Raw genomic sequence first — 25,420 nt, 5'->3', positions numbered from 1 at the left:
GAATTCCCTCTCAAGATCCAGCTCATCATCGTCCTCAAAGAGTTCTCCGGCTCGCACTTCACATCCCACCCGAATTCTCTTCTTGTTCTTCATTTTGTGCTCTTGGTTTTTTGTTTTCCTCATTTGCTATGCCTAATTTAGTGTTCTGTAGCCACCAGGTATGAAGAAAGTGGTGGTTTTGTGAGATGAATTTGATTCTGTGATGGTTTTGAAGAAATAGTTTCTAGTGGCTGATTTGGTTTTGTAAAACGGGTTTAATTTTCTGATCGGTTTCAAAACGAGGGGAGAGTGATTATTGTGTGTTTTGCAGCTTTTGCCCTCTACTTACTAGTTCAGGTATCAAGGAAGAAGATAAGGGCTAAAAATGTAATTTAACTCATTAGGTGGGTCTAAAATGTGAAAGTTAACGTCCATGTCAGCAGTTAACGTTCAATTTGGACGATTTGAACACGGCTGATTGAAATTGAAAAGTTCAGAGGTGTTTCTGATTAAATTGAGATCACAGTGACTAACATGAAGTTACTCCCAAACCTCAGTGAGGTAAACTGAATTTAATCTTAATGTTAAATGTGGTAGAACTTAGACTCTCTCTCTAAAAAAACCCTAACCTCTCTACGTCGCGCTTGGCTCTCTTTACAGGTTCGTCACCTTGTCATACAGCACGCCCTCGTGGAGACATCATTGCACAAGCTTTTGATGGTGTAAGGGCCGATATGGGACGGTCCTTAAGTAGACCTTGCCAAAGTGGAGACTAGGTGTTGTTGGAATCGGGTTTGGTTTGGTGGGTTCCAGATAGGAGGGTGGGAAAGAAGGGCGGTGGTTCATTGGTTAGCGGAGGATGTCGTGGTCTCCAAGGCAAGACCTCACAGCCCATCGTTTCTCGAAGTTGTCGGAAGGGACAGATCTGGTTGGCCAAATTAGATTGGTGGCAGGCATGGGGGCTGGTCGAGGTTGTTTTAGCTTGGGTGGTCATGGTTGCACATTGGTTTTTGGCTGCCTCATTTCAAAGATTGGTTGGTCGGGTCGGGTTTCGAAAAGCAGAGGTAGGGGTAAGGATGGTAGTGGGAATCCTAGTGAGCCGCTGGTACGGTGGTAACTTTAGTTCTCAGCTTGGGCTTAGGCTAAGAATTGAGTGGGCCTTGCCTTCTATTCTAGGCCCAATCTATTTTACTTTTTTACTTATGTTGTTTTTTACTATTAATTAGATATGGCTTTATGTCAGCAATAAGTCCCTACGATTTTGTGGTAGAGCGACGTAGACTTTGTCCCGGACTGCACACCTTGTGTGCCTCGTTTGTCCTAGTTAAGCGGCAAGTTCCTTACTTCATCAAATGGTCACAATGTTCTAGTGGCAGGATGAAACTCAGTGTCACCAAATTCTTTTTGCAGTGACAACATAATGGGAAAACTGATCTTATTAGTATATTATGGCTTCAAGTATATACTTTCTGGTATGTCACCACATTTGTAAAATGAATGGAGTAGTCATATGTGCACTTTTTGCTAATTGGTGTTTGTTGGAATACATTTTTTGTAGAGGCTCTTGTTATTAAATCAGGACGTTTCTCGTTATGCTTATTGTAATATGAGGTTGAAGTATCATGTACTCCCTCCCCTCCTCAATGTATTCTGTAGTTTCATTAATCATCAATGTTTAAGTGCAGCCGTACTGGCCTTCTTTCAAAAAAAAAAAACTAAAAACTAAAATTTTCACCATGGCAGTTACATGATATGACGGGTTATATAGAACAAACATTTTAGAGTTATGTTAATCAAATCCAACTTCAACAATGACAACCACCCTCTTTTACAACATTTTCCAAAACTATTAAACCATGTGGAGCGGCTCACAAATACATTAGCAACAGAAACACACAATTTTTAATCATATAAGGATTGAATTCAATATATTACCATGAGCTTTTACATGAAAATCATTTAATATTTTAATTTTATTAACAGTGTCCCTATGCTTACCAATTTGATCAGTCTAATCCAACCATTGACCAATTCATCAATTTTGACAACTGATTGATGACGTAGCTCAAATGTGATCTACTTTTTTATGACATGGTGATGACTTGGAATGCACACTCAACTCAACTGTTAATGTTGCATTACTGGACCTAGCTTGAGTGTTTTGATTTGCGGAGTGGGTATACTTTTGCTTAACAAAAATATGAAGTTTACGACCAAATGTCAAACTGAGACACTAAAATTAAGGCTGTCAATTCTGACACGACACGAAACTCGCACGAAATAAAGCGGGTTGAACCCGTATGATTAAAAAGATGGTCAGCCGTGGGTGAACCCACCATGACTCATTTAATAAATGGGTCGGCCACGGGTCAACCCACCAACACGAAGTGAACCTGTATAACCCAATTATGCTATATTTCTTCTTGAAATTTTGGATGTTGGGAGTATTTGATCATAAGATTAGACAATTTGAAATATTTTGTTTTATAATTATTGGATTTAATTATTTATGAATTATATATAATTATTTATATTATTCGTCTTGTGGAGTTTTTAGTGAATTTAATCAATTTATGCATTTTTTTAGTTAAATGGGTCGCATTGTTAACCCTTAAATGAGTCATTTTGTCTAACATTAAATGAGTTAAGCGGGTTGGAAACGGGTAACCCGTTTAATAAATAGGTTGAGTTTGAGTTTAAATTTTTGATACGATTATTAAGTTGGTTGAGTTTGGGTTTGTCTCTTGTGACACGACAAATACTTTGACCCGACACGAATCCAACCCGACACGACCCATTGACAGCCCTAACTAAAATCCCTACTAAAAGACAACTAAAAATAAACTTGAAACCATAGCTTAAAATAATACAGGTTTATTTCAATTAACTAATAACCTAAAACAGACTTATAATTTTCTCAAAAAAAGAAGAAGTGAGAAATAAAAGTAGCTATGCAAATGTGACCCGCATTCAACCTCCATAAATCAAACGACAACCTTCCAATAAGTTTGTCAAAGACAACTATAGAAGAATAAAGAGAGCCTCCACAAACCAAAAAATTGAAAATTTTGAAACTTTTTATAACAAACTCACAACCGATCTTGCTTAAACCGCATGAACTACATCAAACATTCTCAAACCCGAAGGACAACATTGATTTTCACCCCAAATCACACCATAAAAATCTTTTGTAATTCTTACTTCTTTAATTTTACCGAGATCTCTATTCTTAAAAAAAAAATTACTGAGATCTCTTCTTCGATTAAAATTTTCACCGAGAATTACCAGTAACATTACCACATAGATGATTTATAACTTCTACCTCCTTAAGTTTACCGAGATCTCTTCTCCGATTACATTTTCACCGAGAATTACCAGTAACGACATTTCCAACCACAAGCATAACAACAGGCGCCGCGCGCATTTTAGCATCCGGGACAAGTCGGACAACTAACAAAATCAATATAGCTGTAAAATATAAAGAAAACCAGAAAGAACAGGGACTAGTTTATCCGCCGCGCTTTGAAATCTCCGTCCCTTTCTCTACTAACTCTCAACTCCTCAGTCCTCTACGGACTATTCGAGGCTCTCCTTTACTCCCATTCCCATATTAACCACCCTTCCCAATCCCCCTCATTCTCATTTCCTAGATCCCCCTCTTTTTCTTTTTCTCTCTCGCTCTCAAAAATGCAGGCCTCGCTTTCTCTCCCTACTCTCTCCCCCACCATTCCCAGATCAAACTACGTCGTTCAGTCCACGCTGCCTCTCGCTCCCTCCAAGCCGATCAATCTCCGCTTCTGCGGTCTCCGGCGAGAGGCCTTCGGGTTCTCCTCGCTCGGCCAGTCCGACTCGCACCGTTTCCGGCTCGCGGTGGCTTCGCGGTCCAAGAAGGTTTCGACGGCCTTGTCTGATAATGGAAGCCCTCCGAAGTCGTTCGACTACGACTTGCTCATCATCGGAGCCGGCGTCGGCGGCCACGGCGCTGCTCTCCACGCTGTCGAGAAGGTACGGTTTTCTGACAGTGACACTCGTTTGAATTTTGCTGAGAGATTGTGGCTCTGAGCTGGGGATTTTGCTCGGTTGTTATTATTGATTAGTTGCTATTATTAGCTTAAACCTTATCGAGGTAGCTTGGATCGTGTGTGATTTTGCTTGAATAGACTGTAGTGGCTAGAAATGGTTAATTTCTGTCTGCTTCTGCTTCTGTGAGCTTTGTAATCGATCTAATACACTCACAGTGTGCATGCAAGAATTGCAGTAGTTACTAAACATTTGTAGTTTGATGCCGTAGAATTTGATAAGAAATTGTGGCTCTGAGGTTGGGAATCAGCTGGATTATCACTGATCAGTTGCTTTTCTAGCTTAAACCCTAACCTAGCAACTGTATTAGCTAGAAATGGTTATTTCTTTCTGGCTTCTGCTGCTACTATAAGTTGTTTGTTCGATCAATTGCACTCACAACGTGCATTCACAAATGCATTAGGTACGAAATCTTTGTAGTTTGATACCGTATAATCTATACATACAGTGTGTATTACATGCATGAAAGCGATACATATATTACATGTATATTTGTCACTTAGTAACTACCGTGGTTATTGGTTGACTGCACACTGACAATAACATCATACTTCTGTGGGAATTATTGATCTATGATCTGCCTGCTCTTACTTTGGCTAGTACCAGTTAGTATCTTGACGATCCTTTTTTGCTAACTATGACTCTTGATGAAACAATTGCAGGGTCTGAAAACCGCCATCGTAGAGGGAGATGTGGTGGGTGGAACATGTGTTAACAGAGGATGTGTTCCATCTAAAGCTCTTCTTGCAGTTAGTGGTCGGATGCGGGAGCTTCAAAATGAACATCACCTTAAGGCTTTGGGTTTGCAGGTAAAACACGAAATGCATGTATTAATGTATTTGTTAGTTGTGACAGCCTATGTGTCTTACCATTCTTGTTTGTGTCTTACCATTCTTCTTTTGTGCCTTACAACAGGTTTCAGCAGCTGGTTATGACAGACAGGGAGTGGCCGATCATGCAAACAATCTTGCATCAAAAATCCGTTCTAGTTTGACCAATTCAATGAAGTCGCTTGGAGTGGACATACTAACAGGTTTTGGTACAATCCTGGTAAGTCATATGTATGATTTTGTGGCAACATGAACAAAAGTTGCGGTACTCAGTTGAACAATAAATCTAGTTTTATCCAATGCTGAGCTTGTTAGAACATGGTTGTCATTAATTCGATCTATAATATTGTAAGTGCTGGTATCCTCATAATTATTCTAACATTTATTCTAATGAAACAATTCAGGGCCCTCAAAAGGTGAAAGTTGGAGCATCGGATAAAGTAGTAACTGCAAAAAATATAATCATTGCCACTGGTTCTGTTCCTTTCGTTCCTAAGGGCATTGAAGTTGATGGTAAGAATATACTTTCCCCCTCCCATGTATACAATGGTTGATCAAAGCCTGTTTGGTTTTTAGAAGGCATGTAAATTGATTAATTTGAGACCCTTGGTTACTATGTTTAAGGGATAGATAGTGACTGTGTAATGCACATGCAGGGAAGACTGTCATTACCAGCGACCATGCACTAAAATTGGAGTCTGTTCCTGATTGGATTGCTATCGTTGGAAGTGGTTACATTGGTCTTGAGTTCAGTGATGTGTATACAGCACTTGGAAGTGAGGTAGTTCTTTCTTTAATTTTCATTTTCGTATTGTGAACTTTTACTTAGTCTGTGCAAAAGAATGGAGCACATCTACCATTTGAGGCAAATGATTTATTTTTAATAAATACTTGGGTTCTTATAACAATAAAAACCTTGATAAATGTACCGCATCTTCCTTTTTGTTGTCTATATTTTTACCACTGCTCTCTAAGAAATGAGGCACGACTTTCGGTTGAGACAAGGGTTACAATGAAATTTGATTTAGGCCTTACAGCAAATACAGACCTTGACCAGGTCAATCTGTAACTTTTCTTTGAGTCTTCCAGCACAATTTATTTGTTTTAATTTTATGGATTGTCTTCTGTATGGCATACCTAACTTTTATTTACTTTAAATTTCTTAGATATGGTTTTGTATGATTTGGCAGTTCTTATCTCAACAGGCATTCTAGTTGACTAAGCTATTCTGCAGGTTACTTTTATTGAAGCTTTGGATCAGCTTATGCCTGGTTTTGATCCTGAAATTGGGAAGTTAGCCCAAAGGGTTCTAATAAATCCACGAAGGATTGACTATCAAACTGGAGTATTTGCAAGCAAGGTAACCGGTTGTCTTTTTTTTTTTTTTTTCTGAATATTTTCCTCTCGATTGTTGAATCAATTTTTCGTGTCTTCTTTGATTTGTTATAGATCACCCCAGCAAAGGATGGGAAACCAGTCATAATTGAACTAATTGACGCAAAGACCAAGGAACCAAGAGATACTCTAGAGGTAACTGATAGTGTTTGAACTGATGTGATATATACCTTCATCATGATCATATTTCCATCTGTTAGAGAGTTACAGGCTAATGTAGTAGTCTGCTAGTAACTCAGTTTTGAAGTGAGGCTTATGTTTAGAATTCCAAATTGATACCCGAGTGTTTTGCTTTTATATCCTGTTGACATGCTATTCATATTCGTAGGCATAAAAGGTTATTTGTAAGACAATTATTATGGGCCCTGACTTTATTCCTCTCCCAGGTAGATGCAGCATTAATTGCCACCGGAAGAGCCCCATTCACACACGGTCTTGGATTGGAGAATGTATGGCATCTTCACTTACTACTTTTTTTGTTTTAAGTTATATTTTTCTCAGAAAAATTGCAGCAATAATCTTTGAAATTGCTGTTCTGCAGATTGATGTAGCAACACAACGTGGTTTTATTCCTGTTGATGAGCGCATGAGGGTAATAGATGCAAATGGCAAATTGGTAGGTTGTGGATTCGTTTTTTTTTTTTTTTTGGCCTAATGTTGCGAGTTCCTTATGAGCGCAGACCCTATCAATTATTTCTAATTTGAATTTTGGATATCAGGTTCCTCACCTGTTTTGCATTGGTGATGCCAACGGCAAGATGATGCTTGCTCATGCAGCAAGTGCACAAGGCATTTCAGGTTGGTATAGTATAGCCAACTTTGTTTTTCCTGTGGTTCTCTCTCTCTCTCTCAAAACTCAAATTGATTCTCTTCATAAATTTTCCTTCAGTGGTTGAACAAGTCACAGGAAGAGACCACGTGCTCAACCATTTGAGCATCCCCGCAGCTTGCTTCACGCATCCTGAAATCAGTATGGTTGGATTGACAGAGGTGAGTATGTAGTGCCATGTGTATTGTAAAACATCTATCAAAATTTTATGTTTGTTTTTTGATATAGTACCTGGATTTACTCTCCTTTTTACTTCTCCAGGATTAGTTGTGAAATAAGAGATCTAGTAGGTTTCTATGAACTTTGATAGTTTTAACTGAACATAACAATTTGCAGCCCCAAGCAAGGGAGATGGCTGAGAAGGAGGGATTTGAAGTAAGTGTTGCCAAGACAAGCTTCAAGGCCAACACAAAGGCCCTTGCAGAAAATGAAGGAGAGGGACTTGCTAAGGTGATTTTCTGTCTTATGGCTGGCGTGGTCAATGAATTGTCCTTTTTCGTTGTTATCTATTTTGGAGATTGACAATGTTTGTACTGCTTTGTTTTCGTGCAGTTGATATACAGACCAGATAACGGAGAGATCCTTGGTGTTCATATCTTTGGATTGCATGCTGCAGACCTGATTCACGAGGCATCCAATGCAATAGCATTGGGAACACGCATTCAAGTAATCAACTGTCCTCAAGCTACTGTGTTAATGCACATACCTTCATTTGTAGAATTTTCTTTGGGATAATGTTCCTCAAACAGCTAAGTTGTTGAGTTTGTATATATTTTACTTACTGTTTCTTTGATTTTGCAGGATCTCAAACTTGCTGTCCATGCACATCCTACCTTGTCTGAAGTGCTTGATGAACTTTTCAAGTCAGCAAAGGTGAGTTGCTGACATTCAGTTTTCACCTCACTCTGCATATCTGCAGTATGTCTTTACCCACATATCTTTTTAATTCTTGGGGCAGGTTAAAGAGCATGTTTCTAGCCCTCAAGCAGTCGCAGTCTAAGGTTCTCAATACTCGGTATAAATTTTGAAGATATTTGCTTGTGATAGGAAGTTTCAGAAAGTCAAATTACATGGAAAATTACAAGGAGAGAAGAGATCAGCACCCAGAGAAAAGTGGGGACCCGTGGGAATCAGCCGTGGTCGAGATTCGTAGTTTTGTTAAAGTGCTTGAAGAGATACTTGTATGTTTAATGGTTATAGCATGGAGGCTTCATGAGTTTTTTTCATGGCACATAGAGAATTTATTCAAGGGGCTTTGACCTAATGCACAGAATTAGGCCAACGTATTTCCACTTGCACCACCATTTAAATGCAAAATAACTGTTTTGGGCTTAATTCAACTATAAAATTATAAATCATTTTAGGTTTTCTCTCTCCTCTCCCGCGCGCGACACTTTTAAATAATGTCAATTGTTTTAGAGATATAGGAATTGGGAGAAAATTGTTGTGTATTCTCATTGACAATAGGGGTCTCTTTATATAGAGGATTACAATGCATAGAATCTGAGTTATACAAGGAAAGATAATCATTCAATGAATGGATATCTCTAAGATATTCTCTGAGATTATCTCTAATTAATAATTCTATTACCACTAAGTCAAGTAACCTAGAGTTTGGGCCAGACACAATTTGGATTTACTTAAACACTGCCCCTTGTGTCGCCCAAACGTGGTGCTTCTCTCGTTGCCTCGTTAAAAACTTTGTCGAGTAACAAAAACCCTGTGAGACAAAAATAACCTCGGTCGAAGGGGAAAAAGAGCACAACACACCCTTCACGTTTCGAGACCATACATGTAGATATCTCCCCCTGATGACTACGGTCATGGGAATTCAGATAACTTCCACAAATGATGCTAGCAACATGTTTCTCGAAAGTGGAATTTAAGCAATGACTTAGTGAGCGAGCCTGCCGCACTGTCCTCAAATTGAACCTAGTTCACTTTGATCTTGAGGAGAGTCTGTTGTTGCTGATTATACTTGGTGTTGTTTGATGTAGCCTTGCTTCATTTGTTCAAAACAAGCAGCATTATCCTATATGCTCGTAGGCTCATCTGTGGTAGACTTCAAACCACAATTGTTCGAACATGCATAATTATGGATCCAATCCATATACATTCACGAACCACTTCGTGAAGAGAAATAATCTCTGCATTGTTCAAAGATATAGCAACTAGGTCTGTAGACCTTCAAGATATCGCGGTCTTACCCATGGTGAACACTTAACTAGTTTGGGAATGACCTTTGTGTGGGTTAGAGAGATACTCAATATCAGCAAAACCTTCCAAAACACATGTCGTTTTGGGATGGGAATAGTGGACGCAGGCCAGTGTTGGTGGAGTTCCCAGTGTGTGATGGGTCCGAATCCATCATCTCTCTGTAGGGATAGAACAAGCCCATATTAATCTTACATCTCAAGTACCGAAAGATATCTTTTACACCAATCTCATGGCGTAGAGCTATATCTAGCTAACAAGTTCATGACAAATGAGATGTCCGGTTTTGTGCATTAAGCTAAGTACAATAATGCGCCTATTGTACTCAAGTAAGGCACTTCTGCCTCTAGCACATCTTCTTCATTATCCTGCAGATGAAGAGGATCCTTTTTAGGATCAAGACTACGGACGATCATGGGGGTGCTTGAAGGTTTGACCTTGTCAAAATGCCTAAGCATCTATTAACACGATGCTCAAGTTTCAAACTGAGACATAATTGTGTTCTCCCAAAATCCTTAATCTCAAACTCGGATTTCAAGTATTCAGCGGTTTCCCTTAACTCTTTAAGGGCTTCCAATGAAGATTATGTCCAACATGAACTGCGATAGAATCCGAAACTTGTTATGGAAACGCGCGGGCATATCCCTTCCCAATCAAGTCATCACTTTAGTGAGCGTTTCAACCTTGTTGTAAACGCGCTCTGTGGTCTAGAGCCACTTGACTTGGGTAAATGAAGTTCACCATGAACCTTCATGTATATTCCGTATCTAGATCCCCATAGAGATACGTAGTGACCACATTTGTAAGCTGCATGTTCAGTTATTCGGAAACTACCAAACTGATTGTTCTATATCATCAGACTCAACAAACTCATGCGCAATGAAATGAGCAACTACATCATTAATTATGATGGAGTTCTATCCCACGTCTCATGTACACTAGTGTAATTTTCATAGAGCTCTATATTCTCAAGAATAGGTTCTGACGTTGAGGCGTCTCTCAACGATAACCATAACCCGGAAGATTCTCATGAGACGGATTTTCAGTATGAATGATCAAAGGATAGAGTTGTGCCAAAGTATCATTCGAACCCACGGGCATTCCACGCATCCTAGTTGGGGCCATGGCCTGTGACGCCGGAGTGCCACTCTCTTTGGCGTTGGCGCTATGCCTACCTCCATGTAGAGTGACGCTACGTTCTTTCGTAGGGACGTCCATCCTTGCAGGCATGTTTGCAGCATATTTGTGTGATCTCGTCACTTTAACAGGGATCGAGATGAGACATAGTGGGGACAGACCACTATAATTCATGTCGTTCCTGCTGAACATTCGTGTTCTTATCTCCTCTTAACGACTGGAAGATTGTCTCATCAAAATGACATCCGCAGATTTAGCGGTAAGGAGATCGCCTAGCAAGAGCATTAAGTGGCGGACGATTGTTGGAGTCTCAAATCCAACGTAGTTTCCCATTCGTCTGTAAAGACCCATCACAGAGCGCTGTGGCGGCCCAATTGGCACGCTCAAATATGCGTAAGTACGATACTTGTACTCAGTCACTAGCTGTAACGCAAATGTAGATTGAGTTGTAGTGGGTAGTAGACGAATTAGCATAGTTGCATGCGATATTGCATCACCCCAAGAGGATATAAGGAGATTGGTGCGCATTACCAATGTCCGGACTACCATCGTAGTCGTTTCCACAAGATCCTTTGGGTGTGTTCATGGGAGTATGATGTCCAACATCGGTCCCATTGCAATAACCATCGAAAGTCTTTGATGTAAACTCTCTAGCATCGTCAAATTCAATTGACGGAATAGGATGATCCGGAGAATGAGCCCGTTGTCATATAATATGTGCTAAGAGTGTAGCATAAACAACATTTACAGGTGGACAATAGCACAACACGTGACCAGCTTGTTTGTGTGACAACCAACATCATGTGATATTTAAATGTCCGCGAGTTGGTTGAACTAGTCCACAGAGTCCCCACGGACTCTATGTAAGAACATAATGAGTATTTTTATATCATTTGCATAGGACGGTCTCAGTCCTAACTTCCTTAAGGAACAAGCTTTGTAAAACGAGCGAGTGGCTGTAGAAGCAACCAATGAGGATTTTGCTTGGGCCTGAGCGTCTGAAACGCTATTTGAAGCAAAGTTGGTGATCGCATCATCATCTAAGGCGTCATCACCATGATGGGCGCCATCCATGGCGTCATGGATAGGGACTGTGCTAGCCCTAGGGTGGTGGTGGACGGCAGCGGCAGTCACACTTAGTTCAGGAATCAACTTTTGATTCATGCTTCGTTTCGCTCGAGAGAAAGGATGTCCATGTGAAGTCTTTAGTAGACGGATCATCATATCATGACTAGGATAACCTATCATGTCGTGACAAAGCCAATATGTGTCTAAATGCAAGAGATATTCTCTCATAAATTTATTGGATTTAATAGCTCAAATAGTGACATAGAGTCCACTAGAGAGACACATAAACTTCTCTAAGATGCGCCTTTGTTCGCAATCATTAGAGGTGTCGCAAAGGAACTCATTTCTGTTCTCTATATACGTTTTTGCATGGAATTCCTTGGCTATTCATAGGTGCGATTTGCCCTAGGAGCATAGAGAGTTTTGTGACAGTAATCAAGGTGACATTTGGCAGGGGTAACTTGGGCTATTCCATGTCCTTGAATTAATACTAATGACCCAATCATCGTAGTCACAAAGTAATATGTTCAGAATCAAAATGGAGTCATAATGAAAGAACTCGAAATTTTATTCATAAGCCAACAAAGTTACATCATTGTCTCTTTGACCAAAGAAAATCTAATCTAAAATACTAGCTAATGCAAAACAATGGTAGTCGTCTAACTTCTTTCGGTACTCCAAAAATAAATGTGACCAGGTGAGTAGAGAGATGTCGGTGGAGCAAGGCTGGCTTAAGTACCACTAATCTCAGAACCTTCCTAGATGTCACACTTATTTTGGGTGAGCCTACTTTGAAGAAAGACTAAACCATTGGCATCTACTACAAAAATATATGGCAATTGCCTGTTACATCTCTTGGAAAATAAAAATACTTAATCAAAATCGCCAGTCTCTGCATCTTGGCCTTTGAAGTCTTCAACCCTTAGAGCAAGATCATCATCTTGATCTTCTTGCTCCATGTAATTTGCTTCTCTTGCTTCACGATACGTCTTGTACGCATTAGCAACATTCTGGGGTGCATTACATGCTTTAGCCTAATGTTCGAACTCTCAACACCGAAGACAAACATCATCATGGTCAGGCTCCCTTGATCGAGGCGCTCCTAGGGCGCGTTGGGGACGGCTATGATCCTTGGTGGGTCCACCACCATAGCCAGAGGCTCTGCCTCTCTCTCTCTCTCTCTCTCTCTCTCTCTCTCTTCACACGTTGACCTCTACGGTTCTGTGCACGCCTATCTTGACGATTTCCTTCCTCTTTGGAGCCAGAATATGGATCAGAACGTCCAGAATAATCCATTTCCTTAAGGTTTCGCTCCTAGCGCCCTCCCTTAGGGGCGCGACTATAATTAGTTCTTCACAAGTATGTTGTCGTGCTTTTCAGCTACGTTCATGGCTCCAATAAGCTCATGAAATTTTGTGAAGCATCCGGGATTGACATCAATCCGATGGTTCTTGGCTATCATAAATGCAGAGACGGTGAAGGTAGAGAGAGTCTTCTCGATCAACATCGTATCAGTGACTTTCTGCCCGCAGAATTCCATCAAAGACTTGATACGAAGTGCTTCCGAATTGTAGTCAAGTACAGACTTGAAATCACAGAAGCGGAGGCTATGCCATCTCACTTCTAAGTCTGGAAGCAGGGAGTCACGAACGTTGCTGAAACGCTGCTCGAGTTCTACCCATAGTTTTCTTGGGTCTTCCTTATTGAGGTACTCATTCTGGAGCGCGTCATTCATGTGTCTTGTCATGAGAATTATGGCTTTAGCTTCATTGGCCTCTCTCGTATCTCTATTCGCTTCAAAAGCAGCAGCTTGTTAAGGAGTAAGCATGTTCTGACTTGGCTCTTGGTGACAGGACCTGACCCAGGAATCACCCCAATTACCTGGATATGAGCCTGCAGGGCCCACGTTAAGCGAAATCCTACCGAAAATTCGGCAGAACCTCCCCTAAATATGGGCTACCCAAAAATTCACAAACCTGGACAAGATTAAAACTTTAACTTCTACTCAACCTACAATTCCATATTTACAATCCAAGCACGTATATTACATTCGGAATGTACAAATCCCAACATAACCTCCGTAAGCAACAACATCCATCAAATTTAAAAAGGGTTATCACAGCAACATTAATAACTAAGCCGATATCATACAAGGTGGTTAAGTAATAACCTACTGACAAAAACGGAAGCGCTGATTTCCAAAGTCTCTAGAGCCTGGACACGATCTCGGCAAATCTGAAATCTGGGCATTTGAAAACGAAGGGCCCAGGGGAAAACATATAAAATCCATTAGAGTGAGTGGACAAAACCGAAACAAGAATCAGAACAATTTATGGTATGCTTCCCCATTTCTCTTTTCAACAAAACAAACATGCAGCGAGACTCCATAAAAATTTCCAACTCAATCCTTTTTCCAAGAAAATTCATTTGATGACTAGGAAGGACTGCTTCCTAGGCATCTCATGCCATCTGGGAGGGACTGCCACCCAGATGACGCATCGGAATGGACTGCCAACCGGAATAGGAGGCGGTGGTTAGTTGGGACTGCCAACTAGCCACAGGTAGTAGACGGGACTGCCGACTAACTACCTCATGTCATCTGGAAGGGACTGCCAACCAGACTATTACCTAGAAGGGACTGCCAACTAGGTAAGATACGCATGCCCCAAAACTGGCCTCCTTGTCAACTGCTTTCTTTTTAAATCCTTTACTTTCCACAGAGTCACATTTTCTCAAATAACAAACCAACTGAAAACTTAATATCATGCTGCATACATTATTTAAACAAAATAAAAGTCCACTCACTAGTGAGTCCCGCAGTTAATCCTGCCGCCTGCCCGTGTCCTCCTCGCTCGAGGGCTCAGTACGTCCTGTCACAATTGAATAGGATATAATTAACCATAATACGGAAATACTCTCAAAATCAACTCATTCCCCTCGGAATAAGCATCCGTTATTCATAAATTGTTATAAAACTCCCACACTTCAATTTGGGATTAAATTCTCGAATACGGAAATCTCTTTACAACTCAACGCCCTCATTAAATCTTTAACCTTCACAAGGATCGCTCCGATAACTTAGCCAATTAGATTACAATTCCTTAACCATAATAAATCACCAAATTCTAATATAATATCCTTTCCAAAATTTCCAAATTCTTTCCTAGCTTTCCTTATTTCTCACTCACAATTCCATCTCTAAATTTCAACTCCTCTCTAAATTTTCTTTTCCAAAACACAATCTCCACTCCAAACTCCTCCACAAAATAGAACAATTCCACAATAACCTTAATAGTAAATTAACAAGAGATTTACCCATAAAATTTATAATCCATAATATCCAAAATAACAATAACTACAACAAAATTCCAAAAAAAACTCAAACCAAACAATCCTCAAGTTTAACACAAAACTCAAAGGTGAAATCCAATTCCGGTCAACCTATTTAGCTCAAAATTATCTCCACAACACCCCCAACAATTCTATACCTGCAATCACAACCAAAACAAGCAGAAAAAGCCGGAATTCCAAACCCAAACTCAGGAACTCAGATGGAACTGTTCACGCTACTGTTCACGTCCCCAAACACCTTCAATTCTTCCTCCACAGCCCAAAACAAGCTGCAACAAGGTTAGGAACACGTTCAGCAACTTACCAACAACCAAAACCCAAAGAAATTCGACCGGAAACCGCCGGAAAATTGAGATCGGAGCCAAACTCCGGTTTTCCCCATTTCTGCAATTCTCTTCAAAACTCAAAAACTAAAGATACCCAAGGTGAAAAACTTACATATCTAGGTAAAGGAGGGAGGGAGGATCATGCCATGGTGAGGGGTGCGCACAGAGGTGGCCGGACGGCGTCGATTTTGGTGGAAGAAAGCCGGCGGCGAAAGAGAAAGAAAAAGAGAAGGGGAAGCTCGGGCTTGTCCCGTTTTTCCAATCTGTCACTTCCTCTCTCTTCCCTAAATGGAAACCTCTTAAATAAAACCCAAGCGAAAAATAGTAACTCATATTTTAAGTCACAACTTTCCCGTAAAAATTCCGATTTAAACAAACGTCGTGTCCACGAACTCAATTTTCCGTATACTACAACATTCTCAAAGAATTTTCTTAACACAACGAACAAGGAAAAAGTCAACTCCTCGGTCAATAACGATGAAGATATAAATAGTAAAACTTTTAAGGTATGGGGCATTACACTTGGATCGTGCTTAGGATCCCATCAGCCTTAAGATGCTGGCGCGCATCACGGACCCACTTGTGGTATCTTGTGCCTGTTGTCTCTAGTGGAGCAAAGCTCAACTTGTTCAGGTTACTCATCCTGAAAAACAACAAAAGATTAGTGTTAGTTTCAGAGCGAAAAGGCTTCCACGAAAACAATACAAATTTCTGAGCGTAATCGCTTCCAAGAAATTAGGACTTTCCGAGCGTAGTCACTTCCAAGAAATTCGATTCCAAGAGAGGTTGGATTAGATCAAAACAATGATGATTGTGGTCGATCGTTTCATCTCAACAAACTCTAAGTTTGGAGGACTCTGCAAGCTCCAAGCTTGGAGTGAGCAAGAACCCCCACAGTTCGGCTTAATTTGGTCTCCCCTCGAAATAGATCGCCGGAAAAGTTGACCGGAGCTGACGTGGCACCGGCTGCTGACGTGTTAGTATGATGCTGACGTGGGCGCTGACGGGGCAAGTTGACTGGATGCTGACGTGGACGAGGCTTCTGGGCTGAGTTATTGGGCTTCAGGCCTGTTTCTTTCTTCTGGGCCATGGGTTGCTCCTTTGCTTTTGGGCCTAGGGCTGGATTCCTTCTAGGCTGGGCTTGTCTTCTTTTGGATTGGGCTCGGAACAGAAGGATAAGCTGTAAGAGGAAGGGCTGGCGGTGGTTTAGGGCGCAGAGGCTTCAGGAGGGCGGTTCGGATGTTTCTAGGCCGGTTCCGGTGGTGATTTTTCCGGAATCTGGGGACGAGGCGCTGTTGGTGGTGAAGTATGGCTGTTGGAGGCAGAGGGAAAGGCCTTGAACCGGGCAGAGGAACTTCTATCACTTCCGGAGGTTCAGTGTTTTTCAGGCCGGTTCTGGACTCTTGGAGTTGAGAGCTTCAAGGTGGGTGGCGGTGGTTTCTGGGATTTGAATGCTACGAATTTAGGGTTTCAGGGTTAGAGCTTTGTGCTGATAACGTGTTTTAGAGAAACGAGAATTGAGAGAAAATTGCTGTGTATTCTAATTAATAATAGGGGCCTCTTTATATAGAAGATTACAATGCATAGAATCTGAATTGTACAAGGAAAGATAATCATAAAATGAATGGATATCTCTAAGATATTCTCCAAGATTATCTCTAATTAATAACTCTATTACCACTAGGTCAAGTAACCTAGAGTTTGGGTCAGACACAATTTGGATTTAATTAAACACCCATATGTTTGTACCTATATTTGTGGTCAAGTAGGTAAAGGGGAAAATGTACCATCCACTCGTATATTCTTCCTCAAAAGCCTACACAACTATAAATCTTAGCTTACACTAAGAAAATTACCTTGAATTTTCCTTCGTCAATGCACTCAATTGTTATACTCAAGGAAATTCATTAACTTGGTGTAAAAGAAACCATAGCAATGTAGATTTATGCTCGCTAAAAACTAGCAAGCCTCTAACCTACAGGCAACCTAGGTGCTCACAAGTGCATAACTCTTCTTAAGAAAATAGAGAATTATTGAAAATAACAGTATGTAAAATAAAAACTTAAAAATATAGCCTAACATGACCTAATGGAGAGTACCAGCCCAAGGCCAAGGCCTAACAAGGCTGACCTGGCCAAAACCCCATCCCACCACTTAAAACATGAAACACGGCGTCGTGACCCTCGCTGCTATAATTCAAGAAATGTCGGCATCTCCCATATGACTCCACTAGCCAAAGTCGCACTACCCATAAGAAAACCCGACCAGTAGGGTTATTACTGCTGAAGCCGCCCTCAGAAAGTCGACACGCCTCGTGAAACTACCACCACCTTCCTGAATTCTTGTGCTGCAATCGTCCTTGCCGCCTGCAAAATTGGATGCGTTGAGCTGCCAACACTGCCAGTCCCTCCCCGTTCAGCAAACCCAAAGAGCCACAGACAATGGCTGGAAACATCAACCATCCGGCAACAACATTGTGAATTTGTCGCAGGCCACCGCCGGACGAGCTCTAGCTTGATATGCCGGAAGGAAGAGGCTAGGGTCGAAAAGGACTGCAGCTAAGGAGAAATTTTTTCGTTCATTTTACCATACGGAAGCTTGTTTCTGTAGTTTAGACAACATGTTTCTGTAGTTTAGACAACAATAATTCATAAAAGAGGCTTTATAATAGTGCATGCTGTTTTGACTGGTTTTGAAAATCCCAATTTGCATTTTGAGTCTTTCTTTTGCCAACATAAAGGCCTCTGGATCTAAAGCTCAAAAGAGCTGGGAAATTAAGGCGAACGGAATGTTTTCTTAGCTGCTTCCATACCCAACTGAGGTACAGCTCTGTCGTTAATAAATGATAATAGAAATGTGCTTCACTGCATGGTTAATGGTAATGTCAATCCATTACAACCGTCTTACCAAACTCGATTGCTCTGCCGCTACCACACACATGATATACTACAAGAGCAACATGAAGCTTCTAAAACCAAAAAAATCCAGAATGAAAGATACTTGAGCCTCTGCTATAAGCTATAAGGCTTTGCAAGAACTCTAAAATTACCTTTCAATAAGATCAAAAGAAAGGAATCATAAGCAATGGATTCTGATACCATTTATCCAAACAGGGCAGTTGAAACAAATTACATCCATCACTCCCAAAGGCAAATTTCCTATCCTAGAGATCTCACAAGCTCTCAGTTACAAACTCAGGTCATTGCCATTCTGCTGGCAAAATGACCACTAATGGCTTCAAAAGAAAAATGTATTACGACATCCGTCTAAACTCAAAAGCCATGAACAAAATTCGCATCATAATATCCATCTTCCGACAATTGTGGACATGCAATACAATGTCACAGAGTAACAGAATTATGAAAATGACATCACTCAAGACTTCAGAACCACTACTCTTCCACAACCCAGAGGATCTCAAATGCAAGCTATCATAGATTAGCCAAGACTATGGACTTGACAACTTGCAAGAATGACTAACAATAACAACAAAAACCCCAGACGCGCTACAACCAAACTCAGATAGCATCAAATAACCTAGCTGAACAATAAACACTTAAGCCTACATAACAGGGCGACATTCCTGCACACTCTAAACAATATCAATCTGTCTACACAATAAAAAATCACTACCCTATTCATATTCATAAGCATCCGCTACTACAATTTAAAATCACTCAATCGGAATCAATAAAAACACCAATCATCAAGCGCAGAAGAATTAACCAAAAAGCTTATAACATCTTTAGCATAATGAGCATTAAAAAGGAGTTCCAGCTCCTACATAAATCCCAGTACAGTAACATCAAACTACCATGTTACTAACATCAACGTTTTTCAAACAACATGAAAACAAAAAATAATAAACCCTAATCAGAATAAAACCCGAAGAGCTTCATCATCACTAGGCAGGTCCCGCTCTACTCCTCGGCCGACTCTTCGGTCTTGGTGTTGTTGTGCTTCCTGGCGTACCTCTGGTTCCTCAGAAACTTGGGATCCATCTGAATCCAAAAATAAATAAATCCAAGAATCAAAAAATTGAGCCAAAAAAAAAACTACAAAATCACAAAAATTGAAGAACTGGGAAGAGAGGATAGAAAGCTTACCCCCTTGGTGGAGGTGTGGCGGTGCCTCTGGGGCTTCTTGATGCCATTCCTGTGGGCCTTGCGGGACTGGTTGTGAGCTGTGTGATTCTTTGACTTGGCCATTTCTGCGATCCAAAAGAAAACAATTAGAAGTAGAAATGGAACAGAGAATTAGAATCAGCACAGAGAGAGAGAGAGAGAGAGAGAGAGAGAGAGAGAGGGAGGGAGGCGGGACGAACCGAGAAGAGAGTGAGGGCTTCGATCTGCGCTAGGGTTCTTCTTCTCTTTTGGCGGAGCAAAACGAGAAGGTGGTCCTTTATATCTGAGTGAAACCCTAGCTAGCCGTACGTAATGTCTTAAGTACCCTTTTACCGACTTGTGAGATTGGGCTTGGGTTCGGCTCGGTTCAAAGGTCTCGGTCCAGTCTTGATGAAGTTGGGTTTAATTGCAAAACGTTCCATTGTTTTTTTTGTTTTTTTTTTTTTAGAAGAAGAAAATTCCATTAATAACCAAACAGATTACATAGCATTAGATCCGCAGTTACGGGACCGTCAATATGAGTGACTTCCATGAGCCAAAAAGACCTAACCCCTAACCAAATTTTACGCTCATACCCGCGAGCTACAATGAGTAACAACCAAACATGTACCGATACAACCCAGCCACCAACATTAAGATGAACTGTTTTCACCCGTTCGGACACTGCTACCCAAAACCACCAGACCACGTGCAAAACCACCAGACCACGTGTAAGGGTGATTCACCATCACGTTGATAACCAAAAAGCACCAACAAAAGACCAAACCATGACATAGCAGAACGACCATGACACTAGAACAATGGCATCGACCCTACACTAAAACACCCAAACCCTCGCTAAAAAAAGGAGGGACTTATTAAGCTTAACCACAAACTAAAAAGTAAAACCTTAAAAAAATAAGATGAGCTGCCACAATTAACTTTCAATCTCCACAAAATTGACTTTAGCTTCCTAGAAACCGCCACCGTAAAGTTGGGATTGAGGTTGTGAAACTCGACCCCCATATTCTGCCATCCAAGCCAAGGACAATTCCACCATGGAGAGAATTCCCAAACCACAACCCCAACGCCACAGAACCAGGCTTCACCAGACATCAGCGTTAACCTCCCATTGCACCAATCCAGACCCTGAGGTCGTGGAACTTCTAGCATCCTTGCCCAGCACCTCCAGCTCTGATGTCTCCCTCCACTATAAACCCATATTCCGGCAAAACTCTCCGACCCAACACTGCCCCAACCAAGCCCCGATGCCATTATGCCTTGCAACCATGCCGAGATAACCACTCCTCGCTGCCCCAACCATTCCGTTGCAGCTCGCCACCAAGAGGTAGGCGACCTTGTGGTCAGATCCAAAAGTTGAAGCCCAGATCGACCATGTAGTCCCTTACCAACGCCAAACCACAACGGATTTCCAGCGGAGCACCGATCCACCATTGCCAACATCTGCGAGAAAGAAGCAGTCTCCTGTTGCAGCCCCCAAACTTGATTACCTCTTGCCTCCAATTGAAACCTCGCCCATCTGGCTGCACCCATCCCACATCGATGGGCTGGAAGCCGTAATCGACGGGAGGGCGCAGCCGGAAAAGCAACACTGCCTCCTTTGTTTTTTCAAAACCCTAGATCGCTCCTATTTTTGCGGAGGCCCTGTGAGGTAATGTTCCATTGTTTTCAATAGCGCTTCTTTCTAAATCATTGTTTTCTAAAAGATTTCACATAAAATTGATGTGGTATTTGCAATAGTTTTGATTTTTTTTTTAAAGTTTTTTTTTTTTAATTGGGTATTTTTTTTTATTAAAAAGAAAAAAAGAAAAAAAAAGACCTATGACCGCTCTTAAGAAGGTTGATCTCTCACACTCATAACTTCATTAGATGAACAGTGATACATTAGGGACGCATATAACATTATAACCTGCTTTAAATGTGAGTGCATATAACACTTGTGTATCTCACTTTAGTCATTTTCATTTTTTTTTTGATGGACAGATATCCATCTCCTCCCAACTAACTTCTTCTAACCTAATGAGCATTAGTTTGACATCAAGTCTAACAAAATAATTGATAAAAGACTGAAACAAAAATGGAGGAAAAGTTTAAAATTGGATAATCCAAAAATCATACCAATAGTCCAATATATCAGTCCGACATGCTATGTTCATCTATCAATTTACATATGAACATTTATTTCTTAACCGCTCATATCCAATACATTGCAAATAAGATTAATATACAATGCATCTCAACCACGGTCCAACAATTAGTACTCATTCAAAGTTTGGGACTTTACATGGACAACAAATGAATTGGAGTATTTCTTCCCAGAACCATAATTTTACATTTCTAATATTTTTGCCAGCCAAAAATGACCCAGAGTAAATTTCCGTTCAGCATTTACTGTCGCTTCCCCAAAATGGTCAAAAGTCAAAAATGACAGACAGGCATGGCATTGCAGACTACAAGAGAGCAAGAGAGAGGAGGAGAAAAAAAAAAAAAAAGTGTATTATTATTATTACTATATAGACAAAAATTGATCACATTAATGTCCTCTCGGTTCCAGTTGTAACGCTCCCTCGCTCTACCGGCACACCAAAAACGACAAAAGCCCTCCCCCGATTCGATCGCCGCGATTTTGATTCGGCACTCTTCTTCTCCGATCTAAAATGTTCTTGTTCGACTGGTTCTACGGCGTCCTCGCATCTCTGGGCCTCTGGCAGAAGGAGGCCAAGATTCTCTTCCTCGGCCTCGACAATGCCGGAAAGACCACGCTGCTTCATATGTTGAAGGATGAGGTGAGTTTTCTTCTTCTTCTTTTTCTTTTTTTCTATTTGGTGATGGTGATTTGGTGGTTTAATTGTGATTTGATTTTGTGGTTTGCAGAGACTAGTGCAGCACCAGCCGACGCAGCATCCGACGTCGGAGGAATTGAGCATTGGGAAGATTAAGTTCAAGGCTTTCGATTTGGGGGGACACCAGATCGCTCGTAGAGTCTGGAAGGATTACTATGCGAAGGTCTTCTTTTGCTTCCCTCCTTCACTATTCGATTTGCTGAACTCGTTTGTTTTCGATTTTTGGATGGATCATTATTACTTTTGAGCTGGGATGTGATCTGCATATTAATTGCTATGAGTTTATGCCTAAAGTCTGATATGTGAATCGTGAGCTCTTGCTTTACTTGACTGCTGTTTTTTCGTGTTGAAATGGTACAAGAGCTCTAGTTTATCGCATTTTTGAGGTGATTTTGTTCTGTATTTTGATGTATTTCTGTTGGATTTGCGAAACTGATTGTTTCGATATTTGATGGATTGGACTTCGGGGCTGAAAACTATGAGGATGGGCATTTCTATTATGTGAAACGTAATTTCTTGTTCTACTTGAGTGGCAACTGTGCTCTTTGATTACGAAGGGCATAAGATGCTAGAGTTTATAAGATTTGGAATGGATTTCAGTGTAACTTTCTTCTGTCTTTTGGCTTTTCTGTCTTTATTTTCCATCTTATTTGGGCATTTGACCTTTGTTTGCATAAATTTTTACCCTACCATTGGTTTGGACTTTTATAGATGGGAAAGCCAAAAGCATGTATGAATGCTCAAATTCACTGCTTAGTGATATTGGTTTAATATGCTATCGCTAAGGCCTTTTTCCAATTCTTCTTCCTTTTGGACTCTCAATCAATCTTTGATTTGTTAAACTAGGTGTCTCAAAGTTTGATGGATTGCAACTTTCAGCTCAAGTATGATCTGCACATTGGTTGCCGTGGGCTTCATGATTATACTATAATGATAGCCACCTCTAATATGTGAATCACAATTTTACACTTTTGCCTGGTGTGTTACTTATTTTGATTTAAGAACCTCAGTAGTTTATAAAGGTTGCATGGAATCGAACCTAGTAACTGGTCGTTTAAACTTTCTTTATCTCTATGTTTATGTTTGAGCTTCGTTGAAGAGTTTGGGTTTGATATTCCAGTAAGGACTAACTATTCCATGTTTTGTTGATATGGAGTTAAGCATCTGACTTTTGGTTCCTTATACTCATACTTTTTCTAGCTCAACTATTAGGTTGGTGTTCGGTAGATTTAATCGATTTGTTTTAGGGTGATTGCCTTCGTTATCCCAGATAATATTTCCTTGCATTTCTCTGATTTATGGGAAGCAGATGTTAGAGTGGAGGTTTTGTTCAGAGCACGATAATCAGTTTTCCAGGGGTTGTTACTAGTGTCTTTACATACATGATGTGCTTTCTATAGACGGCCGCAAGGATTCATAAATGGGGCCAGGCTAGAGTTGATGGCCTATTCTCTCGTTACAGAACTGGGGTGCAAAGAAAATTGAAATTTCTTTCCAAGACAATTGTTTTATAATTTTCAGAAAAGAACAAATTGTCTGGTTCAATTTGGATACCTGCACATGTATTTGGTAGTCTCTTTCCTTTCTTCCCGTCTTTCCCTAACGCTTTTCATGAGTTTTTTTTTTTTTTTTGGGTGTGTGTGTAATTTGTGTTAAAGTAACTTTTAGACCTACTCCATGCTTCCTAGTGGATTAGTTGCTCATAGAGAAAAGTGCAAAAGAGAAGACTTTCTTAAGAGGTTGCTTCATAAGATTAAGATTTTATTGGTCAAACTAGAGGACCTCTTCATAAGGATTAAGTGCTCTGTAATTACCAATTTTCCTCCTTGTTGAGTGTCTTCATTACTCTAGGTGGAGTCTATACCGACTGATTTTCTGATTGCATAAGCGTTTTTTCCAGCAAGTAGATCTACTTGGTATGAAGTCCTGTGGTTGTGTTAAGTTCATGTATCTTGTTTGTCCTGTGGCCTCTGTGGTTCATATTGTTCGCATCAGTTCTTGTTTATAATTTTAGATTTCTGGGTAGTATCATGCCAAAGTAAGTAAATGCTGCATATTTACTGGTTTGGCTGTTGTGAACAGGTGGATGCAGTAGTTTACTTGGTTGATGCATATGATAAAGATCGGTTTGCAGAGTCAAAGAAGGAGCTGGATGCACTCCTTTCAGATGAAAGCCTGGCAACTGTTCCATTTCTTGTGCTGGGCAACAAGATTGACATCCCCTATGCTGCTTCAGAAGATGAGCTGCGCTATCATCTGGGACTGAGCAATTTCACTACTGGCAAGGGAAAAGTGAATCTTGCTGATTCTAGTGTTCGGCCCCTTGAGGTCTTCATGTGCAGTATCGTGCGCAAGATGGGGTATGGAGATGGCTTCAAATGGGTCTCCCAATATATCAAATAGAAAGTAGAGTAAGTAGGGAGATAACATTTTGGTTCAGTATTTGTGTGGTATTTTCCCTGCCAATTTGTAGTGTCTGACCACAATTATAATGGAAGAGGAATTTGTTGTTTGATTTTGATCACAATTGAAGGATTGACAACTATCATAGTATGTGATTTGTTTTGCAATGTTCATCTCAGAAATTTGTTATTCTAGAACACAGTGGAGTGTGCTTATTTTTCTGATAAATTCTCTTTCAATGATTGCTTTTGGATTCTGAATAGTTTCACGTTCTTTCTATTTTGCAGTTTTTGTTTAGAAATCAGTTTTTCCTTCTCATGACGCAGTAGATTGTTGTCTTTCTATTGGCATGCAGAACTTATGATCTCTCTTCCATTCTATCCCAAATTTCCAATGGCACATACATTTGATGAGCATGCTCCATATTCTCAATTGTACGTCCTTTTTTATTATTATAATTTTTTATCTAGTCGTTGGTGTGTCAAATTTTTTACGTAGTGGTGTACACTTTATCAGTAACTTACTAAATAAATTATGTTCAATCATCTGTGGATTTACATCTGAGGGTTGAAAATAAAACAATTCAACTTAAAAATAATTTTATCCGCAATTGAATTTATACTGAAAGGTGGTTGAGCATAGTTTTTTTAAGTTGATTACTGACCAGGTGAACATGCTTGTTTCACGTACATTGGTGTTCATCTGATCAATAAGTAGTAACTGACTAAATGATATTACCTAAATTAGACAATCCCTCTTTAAATTATGTGCATGAATAGTTGGATCAAATATGCACACCAACGTAACCTAAATCCTTTTTCAAGGTCTAAACCATAACCTA

General features: G+C 40.4%; 3 protein-coding genes across 3 annotated transcripts; 2 read left to right on the top strand and 1 right to left on the bottom strand.

Moving 5' to 3' along the window:
• The first annotated feature begins 3,458 nt into the window (after positions 1–3,458).
• On the top strand, positions 3,459–8,453 carry LOC112200427 (dihydrolipoyl dehydrogenase 2, chloroplastic). The gene is made up of 15 exons (XM_024341458.2): positions 3,459–3,984; positions 4,722–4,868; positions 4,975–5,109; positions 5,294–5,402; positions 5,546–5,670; positions 6,124–6,249; positions 6,339–6,419; positions 6,671–6,733; positions 6,826–6,900; positions 7,004–7,082; positions 7,174–7,274; positions 7,450–7,563; positions 7,666–7,779; positions 7,915–7,986; positions 8,072–8,453. Exons 1-15 carry the CDS (start codon positions 3,667–3,669, stop codon positions 8,111–8,113), a joined length of 1,701 nt encoding a protein of 566 aa, XP_024197226.1. The 5' UTR covers positions 3,459–3,666; the 3' UTR covers positions 8,114–8,453.
• A 10,477-nt stretch (positions 8,454–18,930) lies between these two features.
• LOC112198296 (60S ribosomal protein L29-1) lies at positions 18,931–19,644 on the bottom strand. The gene is made up of 3 exons (XM_024339391.2): positions 19,534–19,644; positions 19,316–19,419; positions 18,931–19,210 (listed from the first exon to the last, which is right to left on the bottom strand). The coding sequence occupies exons 2-3, from the start codon at positions 19,415–19,417 to the stop codon at positions 19,130–19,132; spliced, it is 183 nt and encodes a 60-aa protein (XP_024195159.1). The 5' UTR covers positions 19,418–19,419; positions 19,534–19,644; the 3' UTR covers positions 18,931–19,129.
• A 2,214-nt stretch (positions 19,645–21,858) lies between these two features.
• Positions 21,859–24,796, top strand: LOC112197618 (GTP-binding protein SAR1A). Its single transcript, XM_024338360.2, has 3 exons — positions 21,859–22,119; positions 22,208–22,339; positions 24,259–24,796. Exons 1-3 carry the CDS (start codon positions 21,991–21,993, stop codon positions 24,577–24,579), a joined length of 582 nt encoding a protein of 193 aa, XP_024194128.1. The 5' UTR covers positions 21,859–21,990; the 3' UTR covers positions 24,580–24,796.
• Positions 24,797–25,420: the final 624 nt, after the last annotated feature.

The sequence above is a fragment of the Rosa chinensis genome, chromosome 4, assembly GCF_002994745.2.
Source record: "Rosa chinensis cultivar Old Blush chromosome 4, RchiOBHm-V2, whole genome shotgun sequence".
In the NCBI taxonomy this organism is placed as follows: Eukaryota; Viridiplantae; Streptophyta; class Magnoliopsida; order Rosales; family Rosaceae; genus Rosa; species Rosa chinensis.
Note: the sequence above shows the minus strand (reverse complement) of the source record. Positions and strands in the feature narration are given on the sequence as shown.